General features: G+C 46.7%; 1 protein-coding gene across 2 annotated transcripts in view; it reads left to right on the forward strand.

Annotated features, from left to right (window-relative positions):
* The window catches only part of LOC140903548 (hexokinase-2), a 62,401-nt gene that overhangs the window by 12,472 nt on the left and 24,542 nt on the right, over positions 1-25,387 (forward strand). For both annotated transcript variants that reach the window (XM_073324981.2, XM_073324984.2), the window contains exons 2-8: positions 1,657-1,819; positions 12,438-12,586; positions 15,484-15,603; positions 18,433-18,528; positions 20,131-20,230; positions 20,843-21,026; positions 23,275-23,430. In XM_073324981.2, the coding sequence (XP_073181082.1) occupies positions 1,657-1,819; positions 12,438-12,586; positions 15,484-15,603; positions 18,433-18,528; positions 20,131-20,230; positions 20,843-21,026; positions 23,275-23,430 (968 nt within the window). The remainder of the gene's footprint in view (positions 1-1,656; positions 1,820-12,437; positions 12,587-15,483; positions 15,604-18,432; positions 18,529-20,130; positions 20,231-20,842; positions 21,027-23,274; positions 23,431-25,387) is intronic.

The following is a 25,387-nucleotide window of genomic DNA, read 5'->3' on the forward strand; positions in this document are numbered from 1 at the left end:
GGGGCACATAACTGAAGGCTGTTACCTCAGCATTGGTATGTGGGCTGTGTGGGAACTGATTTCCTGTGAGTGAAAGCACATAGCTGGGAAAGCGGAGATAAGTATTTGGCTTCCCCACTGTATGGTATTTAAAGGTCCCATAAAGGAATCCTGTCTAGCTTGCTCTGAGAAGCCCTTTCAGATGTCACTCTTTGCATGTTCACATCTGCCTGTCAGCTTGTCCTCTGCTGGCCTCTTTTTGTGACTTTATTCAGCACACCAGAAGTTTTCCTTAGGGAGTAAGAATATCCTGGCTGGATAGCAGAGATATGTTTGCGATTCAAGGGACAGATCCCAAGGGGGTGTAAATTGGTGTAGAGCCATTGACTTGAATGGAACTAAGCTGACTTAGCCCAGCTGAGGATCTGGCCCCAAATGCATGAGCAACTAGGAGGCGGTGTGGCCGAAAACACACAAGGAATGAAAAAGGGGAAGGGGGGAAAGCAGCCCTTAAAATGATACTTATTTTGCTCACCCTAGTGGTCATATGGCCACGTCCATGAAGGAGGTCACTTCTCAGCCAGCTGGATGTTGCTGGCCTAGGAAATGCCAACCGTCTCTTTCAATACAGCACTTTTAAAAGCCTCCCACGTAATTTCTGGTGAAGCGCGCTCTTTGCCTTATGTGAACAGGGCGAGTAGAGCTTTCCTCTGACTTCACTGACACTTGAACGTGCCTTTTTAATTTGTTTAAACCAAGTAATTAAACTGCAGGGATGTTTTCAATCGGGGGCTGGCTGTCTCCGTCTAGGGTCAGGGAAAAGACTCAGTTTAGGTGTGGAACTCTGACGGTTTTATTGTGTTTGAATAATAAAGGAAGCCCAGAGTGGAAAGTCTGATCCTAACTTTGCCATGGTGTTTGTCCTTCCCGGCTGGGGGGAGAGGCCAGCAGCTTACCCTGCCCTGTTGATATAAAACTGGTATTCCCAGAGACCGACAGGCTGGCTAGTTTCAAAGGCCTTAAGGAGGAGAGTCTTGGTAACTAAGGCATTCAGTGGCCTTTGAGGATCTTGAATTCAGTTCCTACTTCTGCCTCAATTTTTCTACGAGGCCACAGACGAGTAACATATAGCCTGATTTGTCAGAGATGCTGAGCACCAGAAGCTCCAATTAATGTTTGATGAGAGTGATGGGTGCTTGGCAACTCTGAAGAGCAGACCAGGCAGTTGCATGCCTCAGTTTCCCCCTCTGTACAATGGGGATAATTCTGACCTGCCTGGGGGTTGTGAGGCTTACTTCCTTAATGTGAGAAGCGCTTTGACACTGAGAAGGAACGCATGTGGGAAGCACAAAGTATTATCTGTAGTGACTCAATTCAGCTGATGAGTGTTAGTTGTGATTTGAGCTGAGGCGTTAGCTTGATTTGGTCCTTTTCAAACGCCGTGCTATGTCTGTATGGAAATGTACCATGCTAGCAGCTGGTCCATAGAGAAGACGATAGTCTACTGTTGCCAAAAGAATTACTCCTTTTGCTCCATTGAGAGAGGCCGGTGCGCATTGGTGCTGAGGGTCTCTGGTTCAGTCCCCAGCGAGGACCCGTGGTTGGGTAATATTCTCATGGGTCCATCCAAAATGCCTGACCCCCATGCTGACCCACTGGCTTTCCTACACCTTTCAGATTGACAAATACCTCTATCACATGCGGCTCTCCGATGAAACGCTCCAGGAGGTGTCTGAGCGCTTCCGAAAGGAGATGGAGAAGGGTCTCAGAGAAGACACCAACCCCACAGCGTCGGTGAAAATGTTGCCCTCGTTTGTGAGATCCACCCCGGATGGAACAGGTAAAGTGCTGCAAGGAATTGCTTGTTCTGTGTACAACGTGGGTGGGGGTGCTGGTGGAGGAATGAGCTCTTCTGTTCCTTATTTGTTCCTCTCTACACCCTCTTCCTGATTGTTTTGTCCTCCTGTTGTGTTTGAATTGGGGAATGAAGGGTCCAGTTCTCCGACTTGCCCTGGTGGTGTAATTCTCTTGACTTGAAGAGACTTGCGCCTAATTCACACTGGGGTCGCAAGCCGAGAATGCCCCTTCTTGCAGGACAGAAACAGTCTCAGGTAGAACACAAGGGGCTGGGAGTGCCAGCAGGCCAACTGACCTCTGAGTGACAATGGGAAACCTTAGCTCCCCATAATACACACTCACAGTCGAGCCTTTTAACTGAACACTTCCTGCCAGCCACTATCCTAGCATAGGAGTGCCCAGAAAGTGCTCAGATATTACAATGATGCTGGTATAATAACCTAGATAGATGCAACAAACTCCTCCCATGGCTGACAGCTTTGTTCTCCCAGGTCCCCTAGCCAAGGCAGCTTATTACTGTCCCTCCAATCGTTGTGATCTCTGTGCAATCACCAGATTACCTTTAAAACTGATTTGCTGATGTAACATCTGCTAAAGCGTTCAGGACCAGCAATAAATAAATCAACTGGGGTATTTGTTAGGAAAGTTTCTAGATAAATGACTGTCAGGAAACTGGGTGTAGGATTTGTTTGTTTCTTTAAAGAGCGCTGAGAGGCTTAGGTTAGGGAGAAAAGAAGGATTTCTGGTTTAAAGTCAGGGAGTCAATTACATGCAGAGGGTGACATGGAATAACCCCTGGCCCCTGATGGAGACATGAGAAGGAAATTTGGCAGTGGTTTCCCACAGTTGCTGACCTCCCTCCAGCAGAGCTGAACATTGGGGAGCCCTAAGGTAGCCAAGAGGCTGAGGTGTTAAGTAACCCGGTTGATTAGACTGACCTTGCGCAGGACAGGAGACATGACGGCTGAAATGCTGGCAGCAGCTGGTGTCTTTGTGACGCTGGTTCTCCCAACGTTGCTGCCCTGGGGGAGCTGAACCAGCATCAGTAGTGCAGGGAAAGGGGTGGGGAATGGGTCAACGACTGCTGAGATAGGAGATCAGCTGGGTGAGCTAGGGGTATGTAGAGGATCTGGAAGACTCTGGGGCAAATTCCACTTCACTGGACCTGTATTTGCGTGTGTCCTGGAGTGGTTCTTTGGCCCAAAGAGCGTGGTGACCTCGGTGGCACCGCTATAAAGACTTTGTATCGAAACGACCAACCTGGGACCCGGTGGCCAGCATCCAGGAGAGGGAAAGGGAGGAGGAACTGAGCCGTAGAAGAAGGCACCCGTCTGCATTTCTCCTCCCGTCTCCAGCTGCTCTGCTGTTGCTTTGGGTTTTTTTTCCCCTGGCTGCTTCTGTCTGTGGTCCTGTCTACACTACAGCAGGGTAGCTATAGTGCTGTAATGTCCTAGTGTATATGGAAGGGCTTGTTCCATCGCTGTAACTCATCCACCTTTCTGAGCCACGTCGCAGGCATCTGGCAAGACCAGCTGAGCCCCGGAGCGTCCCCTTCTTTGGGTTGCAGTCTCGTGAGAACAGCTCCTCTGACATTGGTGTCACTGACCCCGAGCCATCATAGGGTGTGTCTGCAGCAGTGAGTCTCAGAGCCCGGGTCTACAGACTCAGGCTCACAGTGCTCAGAACAGCAGGGCAGACATCGTGGCTTGGGCTGTGAAGTTCACCCTTGTCCCCGGGCTTCAGAGCCCGAGCTCCAGCCTGAGCCCGAATGTCTACGTAGCTGTTTTTAGTGCCGTAGCCCGAGCCCCGCGAGCCTGTAGCCCCGAGCTCTGAGATTCGCTGCCATGGGTTTCTGCTAGGCATGTCAATGTCCCCATACAAACCCTACGCCAAATCCCATCCGGAGGTGGTTTCTGGTTTCGCTAGCCTTAGGCAGCGTTGAAGGGATCTTGGTGTTTTCCTGGAGCTGCTGCATCTTCTGCTTTTTAAACAATAAAGCTCTAAACTTTACCCTGGGTAAAGTTTCATCCAATGATGCACAGTGACTTGCCAGTCTACTGCTGCTCCTATGCCTTTGGGCAAAGATTCAGCAGAGGGATTTCTCTCAGGAGAACTATATCTTTTGCGGGGAGAGGAGTTCTCTGATCATACAGGTTCTTCCATCAGGGGTGAATATTTTATTTTTTGTTAGATTCAGTTTGTTCCTGTGGTTGAGATCCCATAGTCTAAAAAGGAGCTGAGATTTAAGCAGCCTGAACATCTTAGAGCCTGATTCTCCTCTCAGTCCGTCAGTTCTAGAGAGTTACTCCCTTGATGTCAGCCTAAGTGAGAGCAGAATCTGGCCCTTGCTGTCAGCTTTGAGCCGCTGCTGTGTGGGTGCAAACCGAGAGCCCGGTTCAAATCTATCCCTAATATTGAATCGCCAAATGATTGTGTCACTGATGGACACATCCCACCATAAACTTTTTAACAAACTGTCCCCACTCCATTTGCTCTTTTTCCTTAGTGATTGATGCTCACATGTTCTGTCCTGTTTAAATATTAATCTGGGCGGGGTGGGGATACATTTCCATCATAGGTTCTGCTCTGGGTCTTGTGGCTAAGGCACTGGGTTCAATTCCTTGTTCTGTATAAGCATCTAGATGGAATTGTTTGGTTGTCTAATACTTAACATGAATGCCCCTTCCACATTTTAGAAGTAATTGTAATCCACTCAGTCTTGCTCAGAAGCAGACAGATGTTACAAATTTAAGGACCTATGGGAGTTGATGGTGCTCATTGCACAGCACCTCCTCAGGGTGAGTTGAGGGCTGTTAGTATCTTGCAGGATCAGGTTCCCAAATACATTGGCACCTACTCAAATGAGATGGGTTGGACAGTTAAAAAGAGCTCAATTCTCAGTTTGGTACAATATATTGTAATGGGCAGCAGGGTCTCTGGAGTCTTCGCTAAGAGGGAATTGGTGTTAGGGATAAAGGAGACTTCCCCTGTAGACAAAGACCAATAGTAATTCTCTTATACAGGATTCATAGATATTAAGGTCAGAGGGACCATTATGATCATCTAGTCCGACCTCCTGCACAATGCAGGCCACAGAATCTCACCCACCCACTCCTGCGAAAAACCTCTCACCTATGTCTGAGCTATTGAAGTCCTCAAATTCTCCATCCGTAGATCTCAAAGCACGTTACGAAGGCAAGGAGGCGTCATTAACCCCACTTCACAGATGAGGAAACTGAGACCTAAGAGGTGGGCAGTGTCAGATCCTGAACTTGAGCCCACGTATCCTGACTCTCAGTCCAACACCCTATTCTCTAGGCTGCGATCTCCCCATAGGTAATATAGCAAAAGTGAGGCAACTGACCTTGTACTGTCAGAGCTCTGTGTTCCTCTCATTGTTCAAGCTGGATCTTTCTTAAAGGAAATCCTTACTGCTCCTTTTGGGTCACCAGGCACTCTTGCTACCAATGTTTTGCTCTGAATACCATATGAAATATGGGGCTTTTGAGATGGGTCAGCTGCATCTGGACAAGCAGCTGGGCTCTGTCCCCAGGAGAACATTGTAAGCTGGCTCCTGCCACTCACACTGCCTGTTTGCCACATGAAGGGTTAATCGAGACACAGCTTGTGACTGCTCCAGCACCATGTCTAGCTTTAACAACATGCTGCAAGAGAGAAAACGAATCTAAGGCAAATCAAGTGACACATTTTATTGGAAAGTGAAGTCTGATCTAAATGTGCCTCTCAGCTTTGTGGGTTTTCCCCTCAGCACTTGAAAGTGTGGGTGGCATTTGTCCATTTCCTTCTTCCCCATCTCTTCACTGGCCTCAAATAGAGGAAGCATTAGTCAGGAGGGTGCAGTGTTATAGTTTGCATACCCATTTTATGCCACACCTTCTTTATTAAGCGAAATGGCTCTTGGAAGCTATGAACACGCAGCTTGCTCTCAGCAATGCTGATTCTCTTCTGTTTTCACTACTGACTTCAACAGAGTTTCTCCTGACTTGCACTGTAGAGTAAGCGAGAGGAGACCCAATCCCTGTGCCCTCTTGCTTAGACCCTGAGCAAACACAAGTCCTGCTGGAAAGAATGGTGTGTTCAATTACCAGATTTTAATCTCCGGAGGCTCGGTTTGTTTTCTCAACAGCGTAGGCAGTTCATATACCTTGCCAGTTGATTGTTTTACTTTTCTTTGAAATCTGTGGTAGCCAGGTTACTGGAATATTTTGCTCCTTTGCTTTGCCCTATGGGATGGAATCCTGAAATGTCACTTTCATTCCGAAGATGTAATTTCTTCTTCATGTTACGTCCTTCCCCATGTTACCATAGACAGGTACTCCATTGCACATACACATGAGTATAATACCCACATTGGAGTTAGACTAACACAGTATTCAGTGGAATGCCTGAATCCCCAAGTAGATCAGTGTACTTAGAATGGGATTTTGAAAGAAACCTAAGGGCATTAGAAGTCCAAAACTCATTGAAATTCAGGGGATCTTAGGTACTTCAAGGCCAGATTTCCCCCCCCCCCATCCCCCCCCAAATGCTGAGCACCCATACCTGAAGTAAATGGGAGAACTGTGTGATTGCCCCATCTGGAAAAGCCAGGTCACAACACATGTGGGTTTGAAGGATTTTAAATATATCACAGTTTATAGATCAGAGGGGAAGCCGTGTTAGTCTGTATCCACGAAAACAACGAGGAGTCCGGTGGCGCCTTAAAGACTAACAGATTTATTTGGGCGTAAGCTTTCGTGGGCAAAAATGCATCTGAAGAAGTGGGGTTTTTTTACACACGAAAGCTTGTGCCCAAATAAATTTGTTAGTCCTTAAAGTGCCAGCATACTCCTCATAGTTTATAGAGAATGTCTGATCTGCATGAAACTGCAGCTCTGGTATTGTATTGTACTCGGTACTGACAGAACCAAACAAAGTCGTTCCCATCTGATGATAGGTTTTTATTTTAATTATCAGGTTAAACTGCTTAACTTACTGGGCCTGATTCTGAACTGACGGTTTACACTGGGGGTTCCTCCATATGTTTACACTGACCTGAAAGCAATATTCGGCTACTCCTATAACTGTGCCAGCCGAATTTGGCACAGCTGTGTTGAAGTTTAGAACGCTTGCCCTTTTTTCCAGCCTGGTTCTTTTGCTAGAATGATCCAAACTTTATGGAATAATCCCAGCAATAGGATTAGCTGGTGGATCCACAACAATGAGATTGTAACAGGCACAGAAAAGCCATTGACAAAGCTGTGTTGTGGTGTGTCCCCACCTACCCCCTTTGTTTCCATGGTGGACAAAGTCTGGAGCGGCTCCAATTTTTCTCTCTCTCTTTTTTTTTTTTTTAAGCTGACTGGATTGAATATTCCAGATCACTTCAGCAGACCTGCGTGTGAGTCAGTGGAGTCTCAGTCTGCACAGTCATGGAATTCTAAAGTTCTGTACAAGGGGCGCGGTGGGGAGAACGGGGGGAAAACAAATTTAAAAGTACATTTTAAAGCTAAGCGAAAAATAACCCTTTCCAGAGCTGCTGTCCCAGCACCTGTTTACTCAGATCAGGCCGAGGATGGTGTAAGCCACAGGATTTCAGTCCCCTTTTGGATTCGGGGCTTCAGTTTTATTTCTTCAAGCTCACACAAGCATGGGTCATGTCGCTCCCCCACTCCTCCCGGTGTAGATGCAGCGAGGTCGACAGAAGGAAGGTAGGAAGCATCAATACTACAGTATTAGCAGCACGACTGCCGCCCCGTAGCTGTGCCGCTGTAGTGTAGACAAGCTTCAGCTACCAATAGCAGGGACGCTGTTACAGCGCAGACTGGATGCCTGCGGAATGACCCAGCCTCCCAGGCAGGCTTGTACAGCTGATGCTGCCGCAGGGTCACGGCCGTCGGTACTTGCAGTTGCTAGACGCCAGCCAGCTCAGGTATATTTCCATGTGGTGCTGTCGCACCTCTGATTGCAGGGTAGACATACCCTGAGTGTCTGCAGCATTTAGCACAAGGGGGGCCATGATCTCCACTGGGGCCTCCACGCACTACCATAATGCAAATAATATTGTTTAATTGGCATCTCCAATCGTAGTTGGATTTTGCACTTCGTAAGAACATCCTGCCCAAAAAGCCTTCCTTTCCTACCCCAGAACATTTTCCTCTCCCCCAAAAACTCTGGGAGTCAGTCTGGATGACCAGTCCCGTCCATCGGACACTTCATAACACCTTGACATTAAAACGGATCCTAAAAGCCCCAGGGGTGGCTGTTTTACTTCTGCTGCTCGTGTGTCCTGCGATCCTCGTGCTGGTATCAACTATAATTACCGTGTTTCTTATGGCAACAGGTATTGAGTTGCTCCCTGGATGGATGCTATTTTGGTAAGACTGTGTGACCCTGGGTATGTTGCACATCCCATATTACTGAATACTTGGCTGCTGTTGGTGTTCAAGGTGCGGTACAAGACTTAGAGGAAATCCTAGTCTGTGCCCTAAGGACTTCACATTCAAAAGGCTTGATGCTGCCAGATTCTGAGCACCTCCCACAAGGGGCTTGTGGTAAGATGAGGCCCTGAAACATAAACCCTTGTATCAGAGGCCTAGTATGAGGCCTAAGGCCTGAACTAAAGTAATGGTCAAGACTTTGTTAACATAAAGCAAAGTTACACTGTGACCCAGAGGCAGGCCCTGTCACAGAAGCTGGCAAAGAAAGGGCTGATGTTGCAAAAATACACATACCTAAAAGGTCCCGGGCACTAGAGATACAAACATATGCCAGGATGATACCAGAACACTCTGATACTTGCACATTCCACAGAGATAACAGAGAACAGGCGGACCCATCCTGAAGACAGGGGCAAAAGGGTACTATGATGGATAGAGTTGTTTTGTTCGAACCAATATGTGCAAGGTGCGAGGCGGCACCTTACTACGTCGAGGGGTTGTACCTCAATACGTCAGGAGTGATGTGAAACTTGTTTGTACTTGTGTATAAGAATGCACCCTTGAAGAGTTTTCATTGTCTGGCCTAGGGGGGCAATGGCAAATCCTGCCACTGACTGAGCCGATCCATTGTCAGGGAGCACATATGTGCTAGCAGAACTGTGGACATCTGATCCAGGGATAATAAACCTGGCTGGGTGCCTTCGTACCTTATCGGAGTCTGTGGTCATTGGGGGTTCTCTCAGGGTTTTCTGTGTCGGCGATCTGCGGAGCCGGGGCAGCACAGAGAGGGAACACACGCACGCAGCCGGCTGTTATCAACATTGAACAGAGCAGAGCACCACACTGGTGACATCTGACAACATCGTTGACACCCTCGGTCCTAGTCAGTGATTTTAACGGGCGTTGAAAATCCTTAGAGCCTGGCAGCTTCTAAATGTCCCTTCAGGTGTTTTGTACCGATCACTTGAGAAATGCTTTTGGAAATGAAACACAGGCCTTCTCTGTAACTGGGATTAGCCTGTCTTGAACACAGTGCAGATCTTGGCTTTCCCTACAGGTTGTACTGGTGAAGCTAAACCCATTGCTGCTCATTGGTGGTTGAGTCCCAGATATAGACAAGGGCTGTCTTGGTGACCGTTACAAGAATTAGAGAAACTAAGAAGCTTGTTAGTTTTCAGACCCTCTTACCTTGATGCAAGGGTGATCTAAGCTACCTGACCTGCAAATTGGGTATCTCAAGGAGAGAAGCAGTGGTGCCTTGCTGGGGTTTTATGGCTATAGAATGGAAGTTTGTGATTCTTGAGTTCAAATCCCAGCTATGCCCCTGAATTGTTGTGGCCTTGTGCAAGTCCCAAAAGACACCACTCTCTGCCACAGTTTTCTTATCTGTGAAATGGGGATGAGGCTAAATCTACCTTGCAGAGTGGCTGAAAGAGTCTTTGTTTATATTTAAAAATTGCTCTATCATCTGGGTACTATGCCAAGCTTCGTTGTCACTGATTCTCAGCCTACCTAAAATTAAAGTGTCTACTTTTTATTTTTAAAAATAAATCTCACGGCACCTATCCCAAGCTCTAGATTTTCATGTAAGCAGATGTCTGTTGTATGCAGCTGCTGGAGAGACAGTTCCCTGATCTAGGATGCTCAAAGGCATTGAGTTATTGTTAGAGAAGGCACAAGTTGTGATCTGGGTCCCAGTTTCAAACACTCCATAGTTCTCGGGTGCTTGGCTTGGGCGTGGGGATGTTGTTTGAATCCTTATAAAGATGGGTTGGTGGGGGGCTGTCCAGTGCTTGCTAGATAATGACCTGACCAGCTTGGCAGCTCCTCCTTATAACATGAGTGTAAGTAATTAGGGCGTAACCAGAGTGTTACAGTCCGGGCAAAGCTTTCTCTTCCTAGCTTGCTGAGGAGGATAAAATGGGATTGATAGGAGGTTGTCCTTGAGAATCTGGCACCTGTTTCTCCCTCCTTTCCTTGCTGACCAGCCACCTTCCTCACAAGGCCTGCCCGCCCCAGGAGTGAGAGATCCAACTCTGATCTCTCGCAAGGGAGTGCACGGCCACTGCCTCTAACTCTGGTGTCCCATGGGGCATCACACCGCCCTTACTGCTAAGAGATTGAGCTGGTTCAAGTTTAAACTCTCTTCATCGTGGCAGCTTGGGATCTCTTGTGGAAGGATGATTTTGGATGAGATTTTTAAAGAAATTATCCCCTGGGATCTGGTCTTGGCAAGTTATTAGTTTCCAGGAGTACAAGGTATTTTAAACAGGAGATTTAGGGTAGGGGGTTAGAAGAGGCAGCTTTACAGAAATGAGCAATTGTTTCAGCTCTGATTTTTTTTTTCCAACACCCCCCCCCCCCCCCCCCCCCGCTTTGCATTTCTTGCAAAGTCAATGCTTTTTTAAAAAATAGAATTAGCTTCCCATCTCCTTTGGGAGGTGGGTTCAGCTCAGTAATACTTGTGAATCGTTACAGGCTTCCTAACGCAAATTAATTAAAGGGAGGCCGTACTCCAGAGAAGCTGTGTGTTAAGCTATGCCCGAGGGACCTAGCCAAATCACGTTGCGTTATCTGAGTCTCTCGCCTGCATTTGTGTTGTGTCTCCGCTAACAGCAACCAAAACAGGCAGATAAACTCGATTCACTTTCCCTCGCTGCTTGTCATGCTGGTAGATTACACTGCTTTCAAGTAGTAGATGATTTACGCTGCTTTGCATCCCTCTAATGATGAGGGATTTGGAGACAGCCTTGAGATTTAGGGTTGTATATCTGTCTTATGTTGTTTTCTGCCTCCCTCTGTCACATCGCCATAGGATCTGACTAGCTCACAATCTTAGGTTACATCTACACTTGAAGCTGGGGGGTGTGATTCCCAGCTCGAGCAGACCAGCTCACGCTAGTTGTCATCAAATAGTAGCCTAGCCATGCTAGCATGGGCTGTGGCAAGCGGTGGTACCTAACCGTGTCGAGTACAAACCCACCTGGACCCTATGGGGAAGAACCTGACTCCTGCTCTCCGCCTGGCTCTTGCTAACTTTGCTTTATATTAGCAAGGCTTGACCACTACTTTAGTTCAGGCCTCACAACAGGCCTCTGATACAGAGCCTTATGTGTTAAGCTCTCTTTCTAGTACAGTGCTCTTACTCCCATTTCCCTGTTGGCCACAGGGCTTTGTGCCGGTTTTATCCCAGTGTAGATGAGAGGAGAATGGAGCCCCGTCTTTACAAAGTTTGCCCAAGCGCATGGCAATGGTCCTGGGATGGTTCAGAGGCATCTTTCCATTCTGTCCCTCTGTGATCACTCAGTCTGTCCTATTTACACTTCAGAATCCTTCCTTCAGAAAAGCCCTGCTTTGAAACCGGTCCCCTGGGGTTGAATTACTCGGCATGGAGATGGAGCGACTCTCCTGAGGTCACACAGCAAGGCAGTGGAAAAGTCAGGAACTGCATCTGGTCTCCTGGCTCAATTCCTCTGCTCTAACTAAGACCAGGCTGCTCCAGCCTCAAAAACAGCGTTGCTGTCTGCTCTGTGTGGACACGGAAGATCTCATAACTCCTCTGTGTGAGCTATTTGTGTCACAGGCCACAGTTCCCCAACTACCTTGTGCAACTTGCTGTGGCCCATTGTTGCCTCATCCGCCTCCACAGAGCTGCTTGCATTTTAACTGGTTGAAGGGGTCCCTGGATGTAGGGTCAGATTCATCCCTGAGGGGGTACTTTTCACCCCCTCCACCCTAGGGGATAGCTGTGCTGAGGGTAGGGATTCCCTCATGGCGGGCAGGCATTGGGAGTATGGCCATCGCTCTTCCTTGAGAGAAACTTCAAGTTCTGTTCAGGGCTGTGTCAGGGGGGTCTGGCCAGGAGAGAGGCTCACTCAGCCCTTTTCCTGACTGTGCCTTATTTCTGCAGTGGAGCTGGCTGGCTGTGTCTGCCCGAGCAGGGATTGCAGGACGATTGCACTGTACGGAGAGATTTCAGCAAATCAGTAAAGTGCATGAAACCACTATTGCTTATTGTTAAAAGCAGCCAAGTACCACTGCCAGCGGTAGCATATCTGGCCCATGTAAATAGGCAGTCATTTCATAGCTCCATTTTAAGTGTGTGTGTGAGAATAAGACAGAGGCCTCTAACACGATATTCTTCTCTCTTTGCGCCTGCAGAGAATGGAGACTTCTTGGCCTTGGATCTTGGCGGCACAAACTTCCGTGTGCTGAGAGTGAAGGTGTCTGATAATGGCCTGCGGAAGGTAGAAATGGAGAATCAGATCTATGCCATTCCAGAGGATCTCATGCGTGGGAGTGGGGTACAGGTAGGTTTAATATTCCTCCCCCTTCCCCCACCACCCTTTATTCCTGAACACACTTTCTCGCTGGCTCACTCAGCCTGCTATGTCTTCCTGACGTGATTCTCCTGGGTATTCGAGAAGGAAACAACCCATGCTCAGATGCGACAGCCATTGGGGCTGGGTAAGTGCAAAAGGCCGAGGCTTTTAAAAGCAACTAATAATTTTCAGGTACCTTGGGCCTTGCCTTCACTAGTGAAGGTGGGTTTTTAACACCCATTACCCTAGTGTAGACAGGCCAGTTTGTGTTTTAACATGTGGTAGCTGGCAGGTATCTACACTAGGGTTCACAACTAACGTGTTCAGACTACAACTTGCCATCTCTCCACTAGGGATTTCTAATGAGTGTTAAACGCACCTTTTTTCCTAGTGTCAACGTGTCCGCCATTGGATGCCCAATTTGAGACCCCATAACAGGGCCTTGTTTTCAGAAGGCAGGTCCGCAGCACTCTCTGAAAATTAGGCCCCTTAGAGGGTGTTTCATGTTGAGTATACAAAACTGCCAGTCACTAAAAATCTTGGCCCCAGAGAGGGTGGTACTCTGGTCTGCCCTGAGATGATGCCAGCAGTGAAAGGACAGGAGTAAAGCACAGCGCATGTAGCTCTAATTCCCCTCTGATTCCATCCTCCCGCAACTGTACCTAATCCCAGTTTAAATCTTACATAAAAGGCCCCCCCCCGCGCGGCCACCGCCCATCAGTTCACATGTCATCTTGCAGCATCATATTTGCCCTCGGGAGTTGCAGGCACCATGCAGTGGAAAGATGCTCCTCTGCTTGGTCAGAAGTAATCATCAATAGTCACTTTCTTGTCCAGGGAAATCTCTCTCGCTGTCCACGTGAGGGGGTGACACCCAGCGGGTACTGTGATGACACGTGCTCAGAGAGCATCCTCTGCAGCTTTGTATGAGGCTTGTGCTCTCTGGATAGAGGAGGGCTGGAGTGGAGCAAGGAAATTTTAGTGTCATTGCAAGATGCTGACGTGGTGGGAATTAAAGTTGTTAGGAGTCAGCACACCTGGGTTCCATTGTCACCTCTCCCACCAACCTGCTAGTCCCTTCCCTGCTCTGTGCTTCTGTTTCTCCCTTTGACTTGTGAGTCTAATGATGCCCACCATTCTCTCTCCATCTCAAAGTACTTCATTAAAGAGCTGTGTAAGTGTAAAGTACAGAGGCAGGCAGATGATGAAACACGTTGTCCGACTGTCTCCTAACCCTTTTGTTGGGCTGTTGATTTTGGCTCAGAATAAATACAAATGGAATAAAATAACAGTGTGCATTGTATGGGAGAAAATAGAGTTTGACACAAAATAAATGCAAACAGAATAAGATAATAGTAAATGACTGTTAAGGGGGATGTTGTGTGTGAGTCCTAGGGAATATAGTTTTAAAACTGTAATCCAGTCATCCCCCCCGCCCCACCCTCTTTGCTTTATACCACTTGAAGACAAACTGGTGTAATCTGTCTGTCCAGCTGTCTTCGCTTTTCTCATTAAAGCCTTGTGCGTAGAAGGCGCTTTAAAGTGCCTTGCAGAGAGATGTTAATGCTTTAAATGAGATTCGTCACTACCCGGGGTTTACAGTCTGGCAAAGGGGGGGGAAATGCCTGGAATAAACAGCTGAGGGAACTCGAGTTCAGTGCTCTGTTCTCTGCTGAAAACTTAGAAGAAGGAAACTAACGGATATTGAGGATCGATCCACAGTCAGCTTGGGTGATGCAGCAGGCAGAGCCTTGTCTGTGTTGGGAATTTATCTCCATTCCAGCCACCCACTGGACCCCATGTGCAGATAGACAAATTTGCGCCCTGGCATTGACCCCTGCTTGACACCTGAGTTCGATGCACCAGTACAAAGCTGCTGCTTATTGCCGTTTACCTTGTCTACGCTAGGGGTTTGCACTGGTGGGCGGCTACTGCTTAAAAGAGCTACCCTGCAAATCTTTGGTGAAGACATAACTAAATCTCAGTTGCATTTATTATGGTAACATATCCCTGTGAAAATTCATTGCAAATCTTCAGTGCAGTCAAGGTCTAAAGAACCAAGGAAGAGAGGTTTTTTTCTTTATCAAAGTACTGGACCATCCTGAACTGTCATGGGGAATCCTAGTATTTTGCTCTCTCTAATACCCTAGATTCCAAGACCTCAAAGCACATGACAAAAAATTAGGTAGTTCCGTCTACCTGCGCTATAACAGGGGGCAAACTGAAGTGCAGAGAGGTGAAGTGACTTGTCAAAACTTGCAAAGAGTCACCAGCAGAACTAAGGAGAGAACCCAGGAGTCCTGAATCCCAAATCTCCTGCTTTAACCACGAGATCAAATTCCTTTCCCAAAAGTTGTCTGTCTCTGAAAATCTTCCAGGCTGATACAGAGAAGACATGCTTAAGGATTTATTTTAAACTAAGCAAACTACACCTAGACACCATGGTAATGGGCAACTTATAAGTGAGTCTTAATAATAACTGTTTGGATTTTTATTACAATGTGGTCTGCAAAGTCCCAGAATACCAAACCAGTTACAATCAGGAATACAGGTGCAGTACAGGGAATGCTTAACATGCCTGTGAAAGTTTCCTCCAGTATTATGGGTAGGCTTACATGAGGTGGCCAAAAGTTTCCTTTTGTGGGGAGGGTTACTCTCTAATAGCTGAATTGCTTGAATAAAGGAGAGAGACATTGGCAAGCGAAACACAGTCAATGGCACCCAGTGTAATGTAGGATCCAGCGCATTCAGTTGTGAAATGATCCTGACTTGACTTTGTGTTGATCCATTCCAATGGGTGCTGGATTGGGTCTTTACGCTGAATAGACAGATTAGAGCGACTCAGGGTCTGAGCAGCCTAACGGGTGGTGATCTCTGTTCTACAGCTCTTTGATCATATTGCCGAATGCCTGGCTAACTTCATGGAAAAGCTGAACATGAAGGACAAGAAGCTGCCCCTGGGATTCACCTTCTCTTTTCCTTGCCACCAAACCAAACTGGATGAGGTAAGTGAAGCTTTTACCTTCTCTGGCTTGTAAGCCATAATAGATTGACCTGCAGGCTGAGGCTTGGGCTTCTACCAGCCACCAGGCGAGGCAAAAGAGAAGAGTAGCTAGGTTTTAATCACACCATATGATTTTAGCCTGGTCTGCACATGGAAGTTGCGTCAATTTGACTTAAATTGATTTTTTTAAACCAATTTAGTTAAACTGGTGCCAAGCAGTGTGGACTTTGGCTTGCTTCGGTTTAGTTTACATCTGTTCCCTTAAACCGGCAAAGACCTTAAGCGTGTCTTCATACACTATGGACGCATCTTCACGAGGAAGAAAGGTGCGTTAGGTACCATACGGTACTTAACATGAAGTAAAATCTGAACAAACTGCCCTGTCTTCATGTGGGTTGTATCTCTTGCTAGTTACCACATGTTAGCTAACTTGAGGTAAGGAAGTGCCTCTTTTGCATGCTGACGCATGGAACTTCAACTCTTTGGTGGTTATTACTGATTTGTTTCTACGGCACCATTAACGTGCAAGGCATTTTACTGACAAGTAACCAAGAAGATTTGCTGCCTTGAGGCATTTACGCTCCAAATTGGGGAAATAAGATAATGAGATATGACAAGAAACCATTAGGAGAAGGTGGGGAAAGGACAAGAAACAAAGGGGGAGGGTAAAATTGCTCTTGAGGGCAGCCTAGCTTGCAAAGGGAGTGTTATTTATAAGGCTCCGAGCTGATTATATTTTGGGATTGTTTTTGTGAATAACACCAGCTGTGTGCTGGGATGCTGGCTGAGAAGAGGATTTTAGAGGAAGGATTGGATGGCCGATGGGGGCAGCTGTTTATCACATAAGTCGAGAGAGGCTGTTAGTGGCAGAGGGGGCAGGGTGGAGGCAGATCTGGAGCCCCAGGTACAGAAAGGAGAGACAAAGGTAACACTGAGGACTGAGATGGGAGCAGGGCAGGTGGAAAAGGAACTGAATGCAGGCACTGGGTAGGGGGAAGGTGTGCAGCGTAAGGTAAAGCAGCTCCAAATGCCCCAGGACATGTGTCCCCTCGCTACATGCAAACAGACATGTCAAGCTCCACATCATTCATGGTGTACCATGCTCCTCTTCCCACTGAAGTCATTGGCAATGCTTCTACCAGCGACCGAGCGGGGGCTGGCACTCCTGCAGGGATTGATGTGCTGTCAGCTGTACTTAGCCATTGACTTGTTACATGGAGGGACTCTGGTGACCTGATGGACTGTCTGTGGCATTGGGTTCCCAAGGTGAAATTTGTTCGTTTAGCGCCCTCTGGATGCATGCGGGTCATTTCACTTGTCATGTACCCTCTCCTCTGGTACCTAGCATCCTTGTGTGGGTCTCGTTTTCTACCCGTTCCCTGCCATTATAACTGGAATGCTAAAAATTCTACTCACCTCTCAGAAATGTAGCCATCTGGGTATTTTTCTGTCCCTTTGGCACATCCTCCATGTGCAGCGAATACTCCATCGTAAAGGCACCCACATGCTGCATAAGTTTCTATTCACTTTTCTTCCCTTTATACTGCTCTCTTGGGGAAAGTAGGGTGATCTAGTGGAAAGCTGTGGGGTGAGGCATCAAGAAATCTTGGTTCTATTCCTGGTTCGGAAACTGACTCATTGGGTGGCCTGGGGCAAGGTACTTCTCTGTCTTTTTTTCCTCAGTTTCCCTGCCAAGATACTCACAAAGTCTCCATTTCACAGATGGTGAGTTAGACTAGATGACCCTTGTGGTCCCTTCTAACCCTATGATTCTAAAGCTCCTTGGGACCTAGGGAAGAAAAGCTCTGTATAAGAGAGAACGGAAGATGTCTCTGAAACCCTTTCAGAGTGGGAGCTAATCAAATTCCACGGCTGTACGGCCAAAATATTCCTGCTATTATCAGTATCTCTTAAACCTACTAATCATAGTAAAAGTCCCAGGTGCAAAGTGCCTTCTGCTGCTCAGGGCAGATTATTAGATTTGTTTGGAAAACCTCAAGCACCAAAGACTGTTTTTAATCAGAAGTCGTATGACACCCTGAGCTCTTTGGGAAGCATCCTGGTAAACTTGACTCTGTAGAATCTGGTCAGCCTCACCCTGTGTTTCGCATTTCTAATGCGGGTGGAAGTAAATGACTAATTCCCCATCCCATCCATATTTTGATGGCATTTCCAGAAATCTGGGCCTTGCTGAGACTCAAGGCAGGTTAACACGTAAAACGCTGCAGCGAAGATGCTGCTATGCCTACAGGATTGCTTGTCACGTCAGTGTCATTAATCCATCTCCCGTTGACATAACGCTGTCTACACCAGGTCTGTATACCTTGCATCGCTCTGGGATGTAGATTTTTCATATCCCTGAGCAATGTAGTTATACCGATGTAAGTTTATAGTGTAGACTCCTTGCCAGTGTAACCATATTGATGTAGGTTTCAGAGTAGCAGCCGTGTTAGTCTGTATCCGCAAAAAGAAAAGGGGGACTTGTGGCACCTTAGAGACTAACAAATTTATTTGAGCATAAGCTTTTGTGAGTCTCTAAGGTGCCACAAGTCCTCCTTTTCATATTGATGTAGTTACACAGTCATAACCTACACACACGACAGTGCTGCAACCCATCCCAGGAACCTACTGCAATAAGTTGCATCAGTGGAAACCCTTGTCTTTTATACCAGTGCAGCTGATCTACAGTGGAGAAGGGTTTTTATGTTTGGTTGGGTTTTTTTGTTTGTTTGGTTTTTTGCAAAAATCCCCAGGGTAGCGATAGGGCCTTAGTGAAAGACAGCTGAAGACTCCATGTTTGATAATATGGTGTTCTGATTTCTTTTCGTAGAGTATCCTTGTTACATGGACTAAAGGGTTCAAATCCAGCGGCGTGGAGGGGAAAGACGTGGTTGCCATGATACGTAAAGCCATCAAGAAACGAGGGGTAAGCATTACCCGTGTGCTGAACTCCCAGGTTGTTGGGAATCAGCTGCTCCGCCCCGGGCACTCTATTCGGCTTTGGAACAGAAGAAAGAGAATATGTATAGATCCTGGTCTCGATCTAGCTTACAGCCCTCCACGCAGGAGGGAAGGTATTGTATTTCAAGGTGTTCGCATAGACTGGGTTCCTCCAGGTTGGGAAAAGCACTATCTAAATGCCAGCAGTGGCTATACTTGGCTTCAGACCCGACACATTCAAGGGTTGTCGGTCGGATTGATGCACGCTTCATCTGGAAACCAGTGCAAGACAGCTGTGCTCTTTTTAAAAAAAAAACCTGAACAAACTTCCTCTTTTTTTTTAAAATCAGATTAGATTCTGTTGGTTGAGGATTACAGCAAACCTCGTGCTTCCTCATGCTCGTGTTCTGCTCTTTTCTTATGTTGTTCTCCTGCAGACTGCATTATCAGCTGTGAAAGTGGGTGTACTCAAAGAACTACTTCAGCGCTGAATTCACCCCTGCTCTGAATTGCATATTGTTGGTGTACCTTCTGATATCACAGTTATTCTGGCATTTGGAAGGACTGGAGATAGGGAGAAAAACAAATGTAGTAACCTCTGCCTCCAGTTCCCCATCTTTCCCTGTAAAGCCTTAAACGGCTTGAGATCTGGCTATGCCTCTCTTCCTTGTACATTACCGACTCCTCAGCTGACTGCTTGAGCTGATAGCCCTGTGACTAAAACAGGAAGTAGGGATGTTGGCCAGGAGTCTTTCAGGAGGAGTCGATTCCTCCAGAATTGCTCCCATTGCAAGAGCCTCGATTTCTTAGTTTGGATCTGCCAGAGCTTAGATTTATGAACGCAGCACCAATCAACACGGATTCCTCCTAAATTTTGGGGCAGGAGAGGGCTGTGGACTGGCTGGATGTGAAGTTACTTCCATGAGCATGATGACATTGTCTATACGGTTTATTGCATTTGTTGCAAGTTTTCATTCCTGTATCATAACTTTTAGTCTTCTAAAAACACGAAGAGTCAGGGACAGGTGGTTGATAGAAGTCTAGATAAATCCATCTGTAACATGGCTACTTAGCTACCCTTCTCAAGGAGGTGTTGAGATCCTAAATGAATGTTTGTGCAGTGCTTTGACATTGAATAGCACTATAAAAGGAACAATTTTTACTAAAGATAGGCAGCCTATTAATGTTCTTCCGTCACTGAATCTGTGCTGATGAACGTTTAGCCCCACTTGAGCCATGGTTTTCAAAAGGAGCTAGTGATTTTGAGTGCTGACCTTGAGATGCCTTAAGAAGGGAGCTGATAAGAAGTGCTGAGCCACCTGCTCTGTGAACATCTTCCCCTTCATGGTGTCTCCAGCTGAGCACTGAGAAATCGAGCGAGCCAAAATAATTAGTCCCAGCTGATAATCCTGGCCCAAATGAGGCTGAATATTTGTAGGCACGGATCCCAAATCTTGGCCTTGGAGCCTCACTCTTTCTATCCTCTAAAGTAACGATTTCCCCAACCCCCACAATCAATCTTAGTAATGAGGGAACGGGAAGTTTTGGTCAAACTTGACTTGATGTCTCTCCCCTTTGCCTGTTTCAGGACTTCGACATTGACGTGGTCGCCGTGGTGAATGACACCGTAGGGACAATGATGACCTGCGGCTATGATGATCACAACTGCGAAGTTGGGCTCATTGTTGGTAAGACGCAGTGTAACGTTGATGGGAAATAGATCCCGTCCAACCATTCGAGGTCTCTTTGAGATTACAAGTTTGACTGAGGAAAGTAATAGCGATGATGGAATATTCAAAGACTTCCGTAAGTTGTTCGTCTTAGTACCATGCAACGTTTTGATTAAGAAGCTAGAACGATACAAAATGAACGTAGCATGCATGAAATATTGGCTTAACTGACAGATCTCCAAATAGAACTGTCAATGGGGAATCATCACTGAGTGTTTCTACTCGGGGTCTCACAGGGATCAGTTCTTGGTCCTACGCTATGGAACATTTTTATGAATGACCTGGAAGAAAACATAATATCACTGACAAAGTTTACAGACAACCCAAAGAAGGGGAGTGGTAAATAAGGACGAGGAGAGGGCTCTGATACAGAGCCAGCTGGATCGCATGATAAGCTGGTCTCAGGCAAAGAAGATGCATTTCAGTATGGCCAAGTGTAAATGTGTGCATCTAAGAACAAACAATTTAGGCCATGCTTATAGGATGGGTAGGAGCTCTGTGTGGGAAGCAGTGACGAAGACCCCATCCCTCCCTCTCCCAGGTGACTGACTTGTGATCTGTTTGGCACAGGAACCGGTACAAATGCCTGCTACATGGAGGAGATGCGTCACATTGACTTGGTGGAAGGTGACGAAGGGCGGATGTGCATAAACATGGAGTGGGGAGCCTTCGGAGATGACGGCGTGCTGAATGACATCAGGACAGAGTTCGACCGTGAGATCGACATGGGTTCGCTCAATCCAGGGAAACAACTGTAAGCAGATTCCTGGCTTTGGCTCAGATGTGGGGGGTGGTTTATTTTGTATTGTTTGTCCTTCTATTGTGATTGTTTTGGTGTGAGGAGGAGGTCATATACGTTAACTGGGTTACAGGACCCTACCGGATGCAAGGTAGACCAATGCAAACTAGGACTGTAGCACAAATTTGGGTTGGTATTTCTGTACGAACCACCAAGAGCAACCCCGTCATCAGCTTTGCTTCATCTTCTAATGAATGGAATAACAGCTACTTCTGGATTTCCCATTCAATGTAATGATCTTCACCTGAAGGCAAACAGTGTCACCCAGTGTTCATACATCAGTGCAACCAACAGATATCAAACTCAGATATCAAACTCAGTGACTGAGAGATTGATTTTTAAATTAGAGGTGGACCCAGTCCATAAAACTTGGATCTGAGCTTCCTCCAAGATGCAGAAATAGTTTGGTTCTGGTTCAGGTTTACCTTTAATTGCAATGGATGGGAGAGGAAGTCACCTGAAGGCTTGATTTTTTTTTTATTTTTTTTTTAATCTATGTACTGTATATGTTAAGCATTTACAGTTGCATTTCTTTCTGTGCGCACAGTTCAGTCCAGCTATTATCAAGGCAGCTCAAACCGTGCCCACAGGAGAAGTTCTAGCATGTACCTTAGCAATTTCCCCAGGATTCTGCAGACCATACAGACTCACCCACTGCAGGATAAGATGGGAGAAGTGGGGTATATTTCCAAAGGGCAGATAGGCACTCAACTCCCATGTGCATCTTGGAAAATCTCTCGCAGTGTTTCTAGCTGTTTTAATTTGAAGGCCAGAATCCTCCGTCAAGTATGTGCTCATTGTTACATTGGAGCCTTGATGTTACTGTGGTTTAACCAAAACTCTGGAATACGTGACGAATGGCCGTGTCCACAGGGTTGCAGGGTGATGGTTTGAAAAATAGACCAAGCCTTAGACACATTTAAAACTTAGACTGACCTGGCAATATCACTCAGAGAGATGAAAAATTCACACCCCTGAGCGCCAGCCTAACTCCCAGTGAATTTGTGACTAAGTCAATGGAAGAGTGCTGCATTGACTAGCTACTGCCCCATGGCGATTACCTACGCTGACGGGAAAACCTCTCCATTGCTGTAGGAAGTGTCTACGCTATGGTGCTATACTGCCGTAGCAGTGTCATGGTAGCAGCCGTACCGTAGACCTGGCCTGTAAGCGATTTCAGAGCCTAAGTCCCACTGACTTTCAATGCTGCGTAGCGCTTCTAAAGACTGTATCCTCAGGCCCTGTTTACTCTACAAGCGTCTGCCAGCAGAGCTGTGTTGGTCAGGGGTGCTGAAGAGGTGTGATCCCAGGCTGACGGAGCTGGGCTGGGAAAAGCTGTACTTATTTTGTCCTTGGGTGGGGAGGCTGGAATATGCTATACCAGTGATTATACTAATATAAGCTGCGTCCACACTAGGAGCGCTGGGCTGGTATAGTATGCAGCTACAGCTACGCCAGCAAAGCCCTTTCTGTGTGTAGATCCTGCCTCAGGCACTGTGGCTCCACTCCTGCAGAACTCTCACGCTCCCTGGGGCTAAAGCAAAGCTCCTACAAAGCACAGATGTTTCTCCAGACTAGAGCTCCCCAGTCTTTTTATTGAAGGTTTTGAAATGTCCCCCGGTGATTTTAAGCAAAATCTGGGTGTATCTGTATTGGGCTGCTATCTGAGATCATAGAACCATGGAACTGGAAGGGACCTCGAGAGGTCGTCTCATCCAGTCCCCTGCACTCGTGGCAGGACTAAGTATTATCTAGACCATCCCTGAAAGGTGTTTGTCCAACCTGCTCTTAAAAATCCTCAATGATTCCACAACCTCCCTGGGCAATTTATTCCAGTGCTGAACCACCCTGACAGCTAGGAGGTTTTTCCTAATGTCCAACCTAAACCTCCCTTACTGCAATTTAAGTCATTGCTTCTTGTCCTATCCTCAGAGGTTAAGAAAAACAATTTTTCTTCCTCCTCTTTGTAACAACCTTTTACATACTTGAAAACTGTTATCATGTCCCCTCTCAGTCTTCTCTTTTCTAGACTAAACAACCCAATTTTTTCAATCTTCCCTCAGAGGTCCTGTTTTCTAGACCTTAAATAATTTTTGTTGCCCCTCTCTGTACTTTGTCCAATGTCTCCACATCCTTCCTCTTAAAGTGACAGTGTACAATGGCTTGCACAGTGGACTGAACCTTGTGCTTAACTTCTCTGCAGGTTTGAAAAGATGATCAGCGGCATGTACATGGGAGAGCTGGTCAGGCTCATCTTGGTGAAGATGGCCAAGGAGGAGCTGCTATTCGGTGGAAGGCTCACCCCAAGCTTGCTCACCACAGGACACTTCGAGACTGGATTTGTGTCTGCTATTGAAAAGTAAGTAAGAAAGAGCATAAGCAAATGGTTCCATCCTCAGTGAACCCCCAACAGTGGAGGGGAGACCACCCCCTCTTCAAGACCTGTGCTCTTGGGAAGGAAAAGGTCTGTCAAGGCAACGGTGAGTGATCTGTTGTGTAGACACCAAGTAGAAACTGAGCAGGTTAGCCCCCCGCTCCTGCTCTGTGTGATGTGATCACTTAAGAGATAGAACTGTAGAAATGTGGGGCTGGAAGGGATCTTGAGAGCTCATCGAGTCCAGTCCTCTGCGCTGAGGCACGGCCAAGTAAACCTAGACCATCCTGGACAGGGTTTTGTCCAAGTTGTTCTTAAAAACTTCCAGTGAGGGGGATTCCACAGCCTCCCTTGGAAACCTATTCCAGAGCTTAACTTCCCTAAGAGTTATCAAGTTTTTCATACTGTCTAACCTAAATCTCCCATTGCTGTAGATTAAACCATTTATTTCTTTTCCTATTTTCAGTGGAGATCACTGTCATCTTTATAACAACCCTTAATATATTTCAAGTCTGTTATCGTGCCCCCACCCACCCCCTCTCAAGTCTTCCTTTCTCAAGACTAAACGTCCTCAGGTTTTTAACCTTTCCTCCTGGGTCTGGTTTGAAAACCTTTGATCATTGTTAGGGCCCTACTAAATTCATGGTCCAAATCCATGCAGATTTGCGCATGCAGTTGGGTTTCTAATGCACACTTTGAAGCAAATTTAACCGTCATGGGATTTTAAAAATCATAAATTTTCATGATTTCAGCTATTTAAATCTGAAATTTCAGGGTGTTGTAATTGTAGAGATCCTGACCCAAAAAGGAATTGTGGGGGTGTCACAAGGTTATTTTGTACGGTGGGGGAGGTGGGGTTTGCAGTACTGCTCCCCTGAAGAGCAGGGTAGCAGCTGGAGAGCAGCAGCTGCTGGCTGGGAGACCAGCTCTGAAGGCAGGGCCGCTGCCAGCAGCAACACAGAAGTGAGGGTGGCACGGTATGGTTTTGCCACCCTTACTTCTGCACTGCTGCTGCTGGCGGGGCGCTGACTTCAGAACTGAGCACCTGGCCAACAGTCGCCGCTCTCCGGTCACCCAGCTCTGAAGGCAGGGCAGAAGTAAGGGTGAAAATACCGCAACCCCCCTAAAATGTCCTTGCAGCCCCTTGGCAATCCCTTTTTGGTCAGGACCCCCAATTTGAGAAATGCTGGTCTCCCTTGTGAAATCCGTAGAGTATAGCATAAAAGCACGCAAAAGACCAGATTTCACCGGGGGAGACCAGATTTCACGGTCCATGACGCATCTTTCATGGCCATTAATTTGGTAGCGCCCTAATCATTTTTGTTGATGTCCTCTGGACTCTCTCCATTTATCCACAAGCATCCAGCCGAGTAGAGCGGGACAATTACCTCCAGTCTCTTATAGCTGATTTTCCTGTTAATACACCCCAGAGTGATATTAGCCTTTTTCACAACTGCATCATGTTGTTGACTCGTATTCCGTTTGTGATCCACTATAATTGCCAGATCCTTTTCTTCAGTACTACACTTCTTCGGGGTTGTTTTTTTTTTATTACTTCATTTGATTTTTTCCTTTCTCAGTGTAGTACTTTGCGCATGTCTTTATTGAATTTCATCTCATGGATTTCAGATCAATTCTCCAATTTGTTAAAGTCATATGGAATTCTAATCCTGTCCCCCAGAGTGATGACACCAAGTATCTAAAAACGTTATAAGCATACTCGCCACTCCATTATTCAAGTCATTAATGAAAATATTGAAAAGCCCCAAGCCCCTGTGGGAGCCCACTAGTTACATCTTCCCAGTCTGCAAAAAGAACAGGAGTACTTGTGGCACCTTAGAGACTAACAAATTTGTTAGTCTAAGGTGCCACAAGTACTCCTGTTCTTTTTGTGGATACGGACGAACACGGCTGCTACTCTGAAACTTCCCAGTCTGACAGC

Source organism: Lepidochelys kempii, chromosome 26, assembly GCF_965140285.1.
Source record: "Lepidochelys kempii isolate rLepKem1 chromosome 26, rLepKem1.hap1, whole genome shotgun sequence".
Lineage (NCBI taxonomy): Eukaryota > Metazoa > Chordata > Testudines > Cheloniidae > Lepidochelys > Lepidochelys kempii.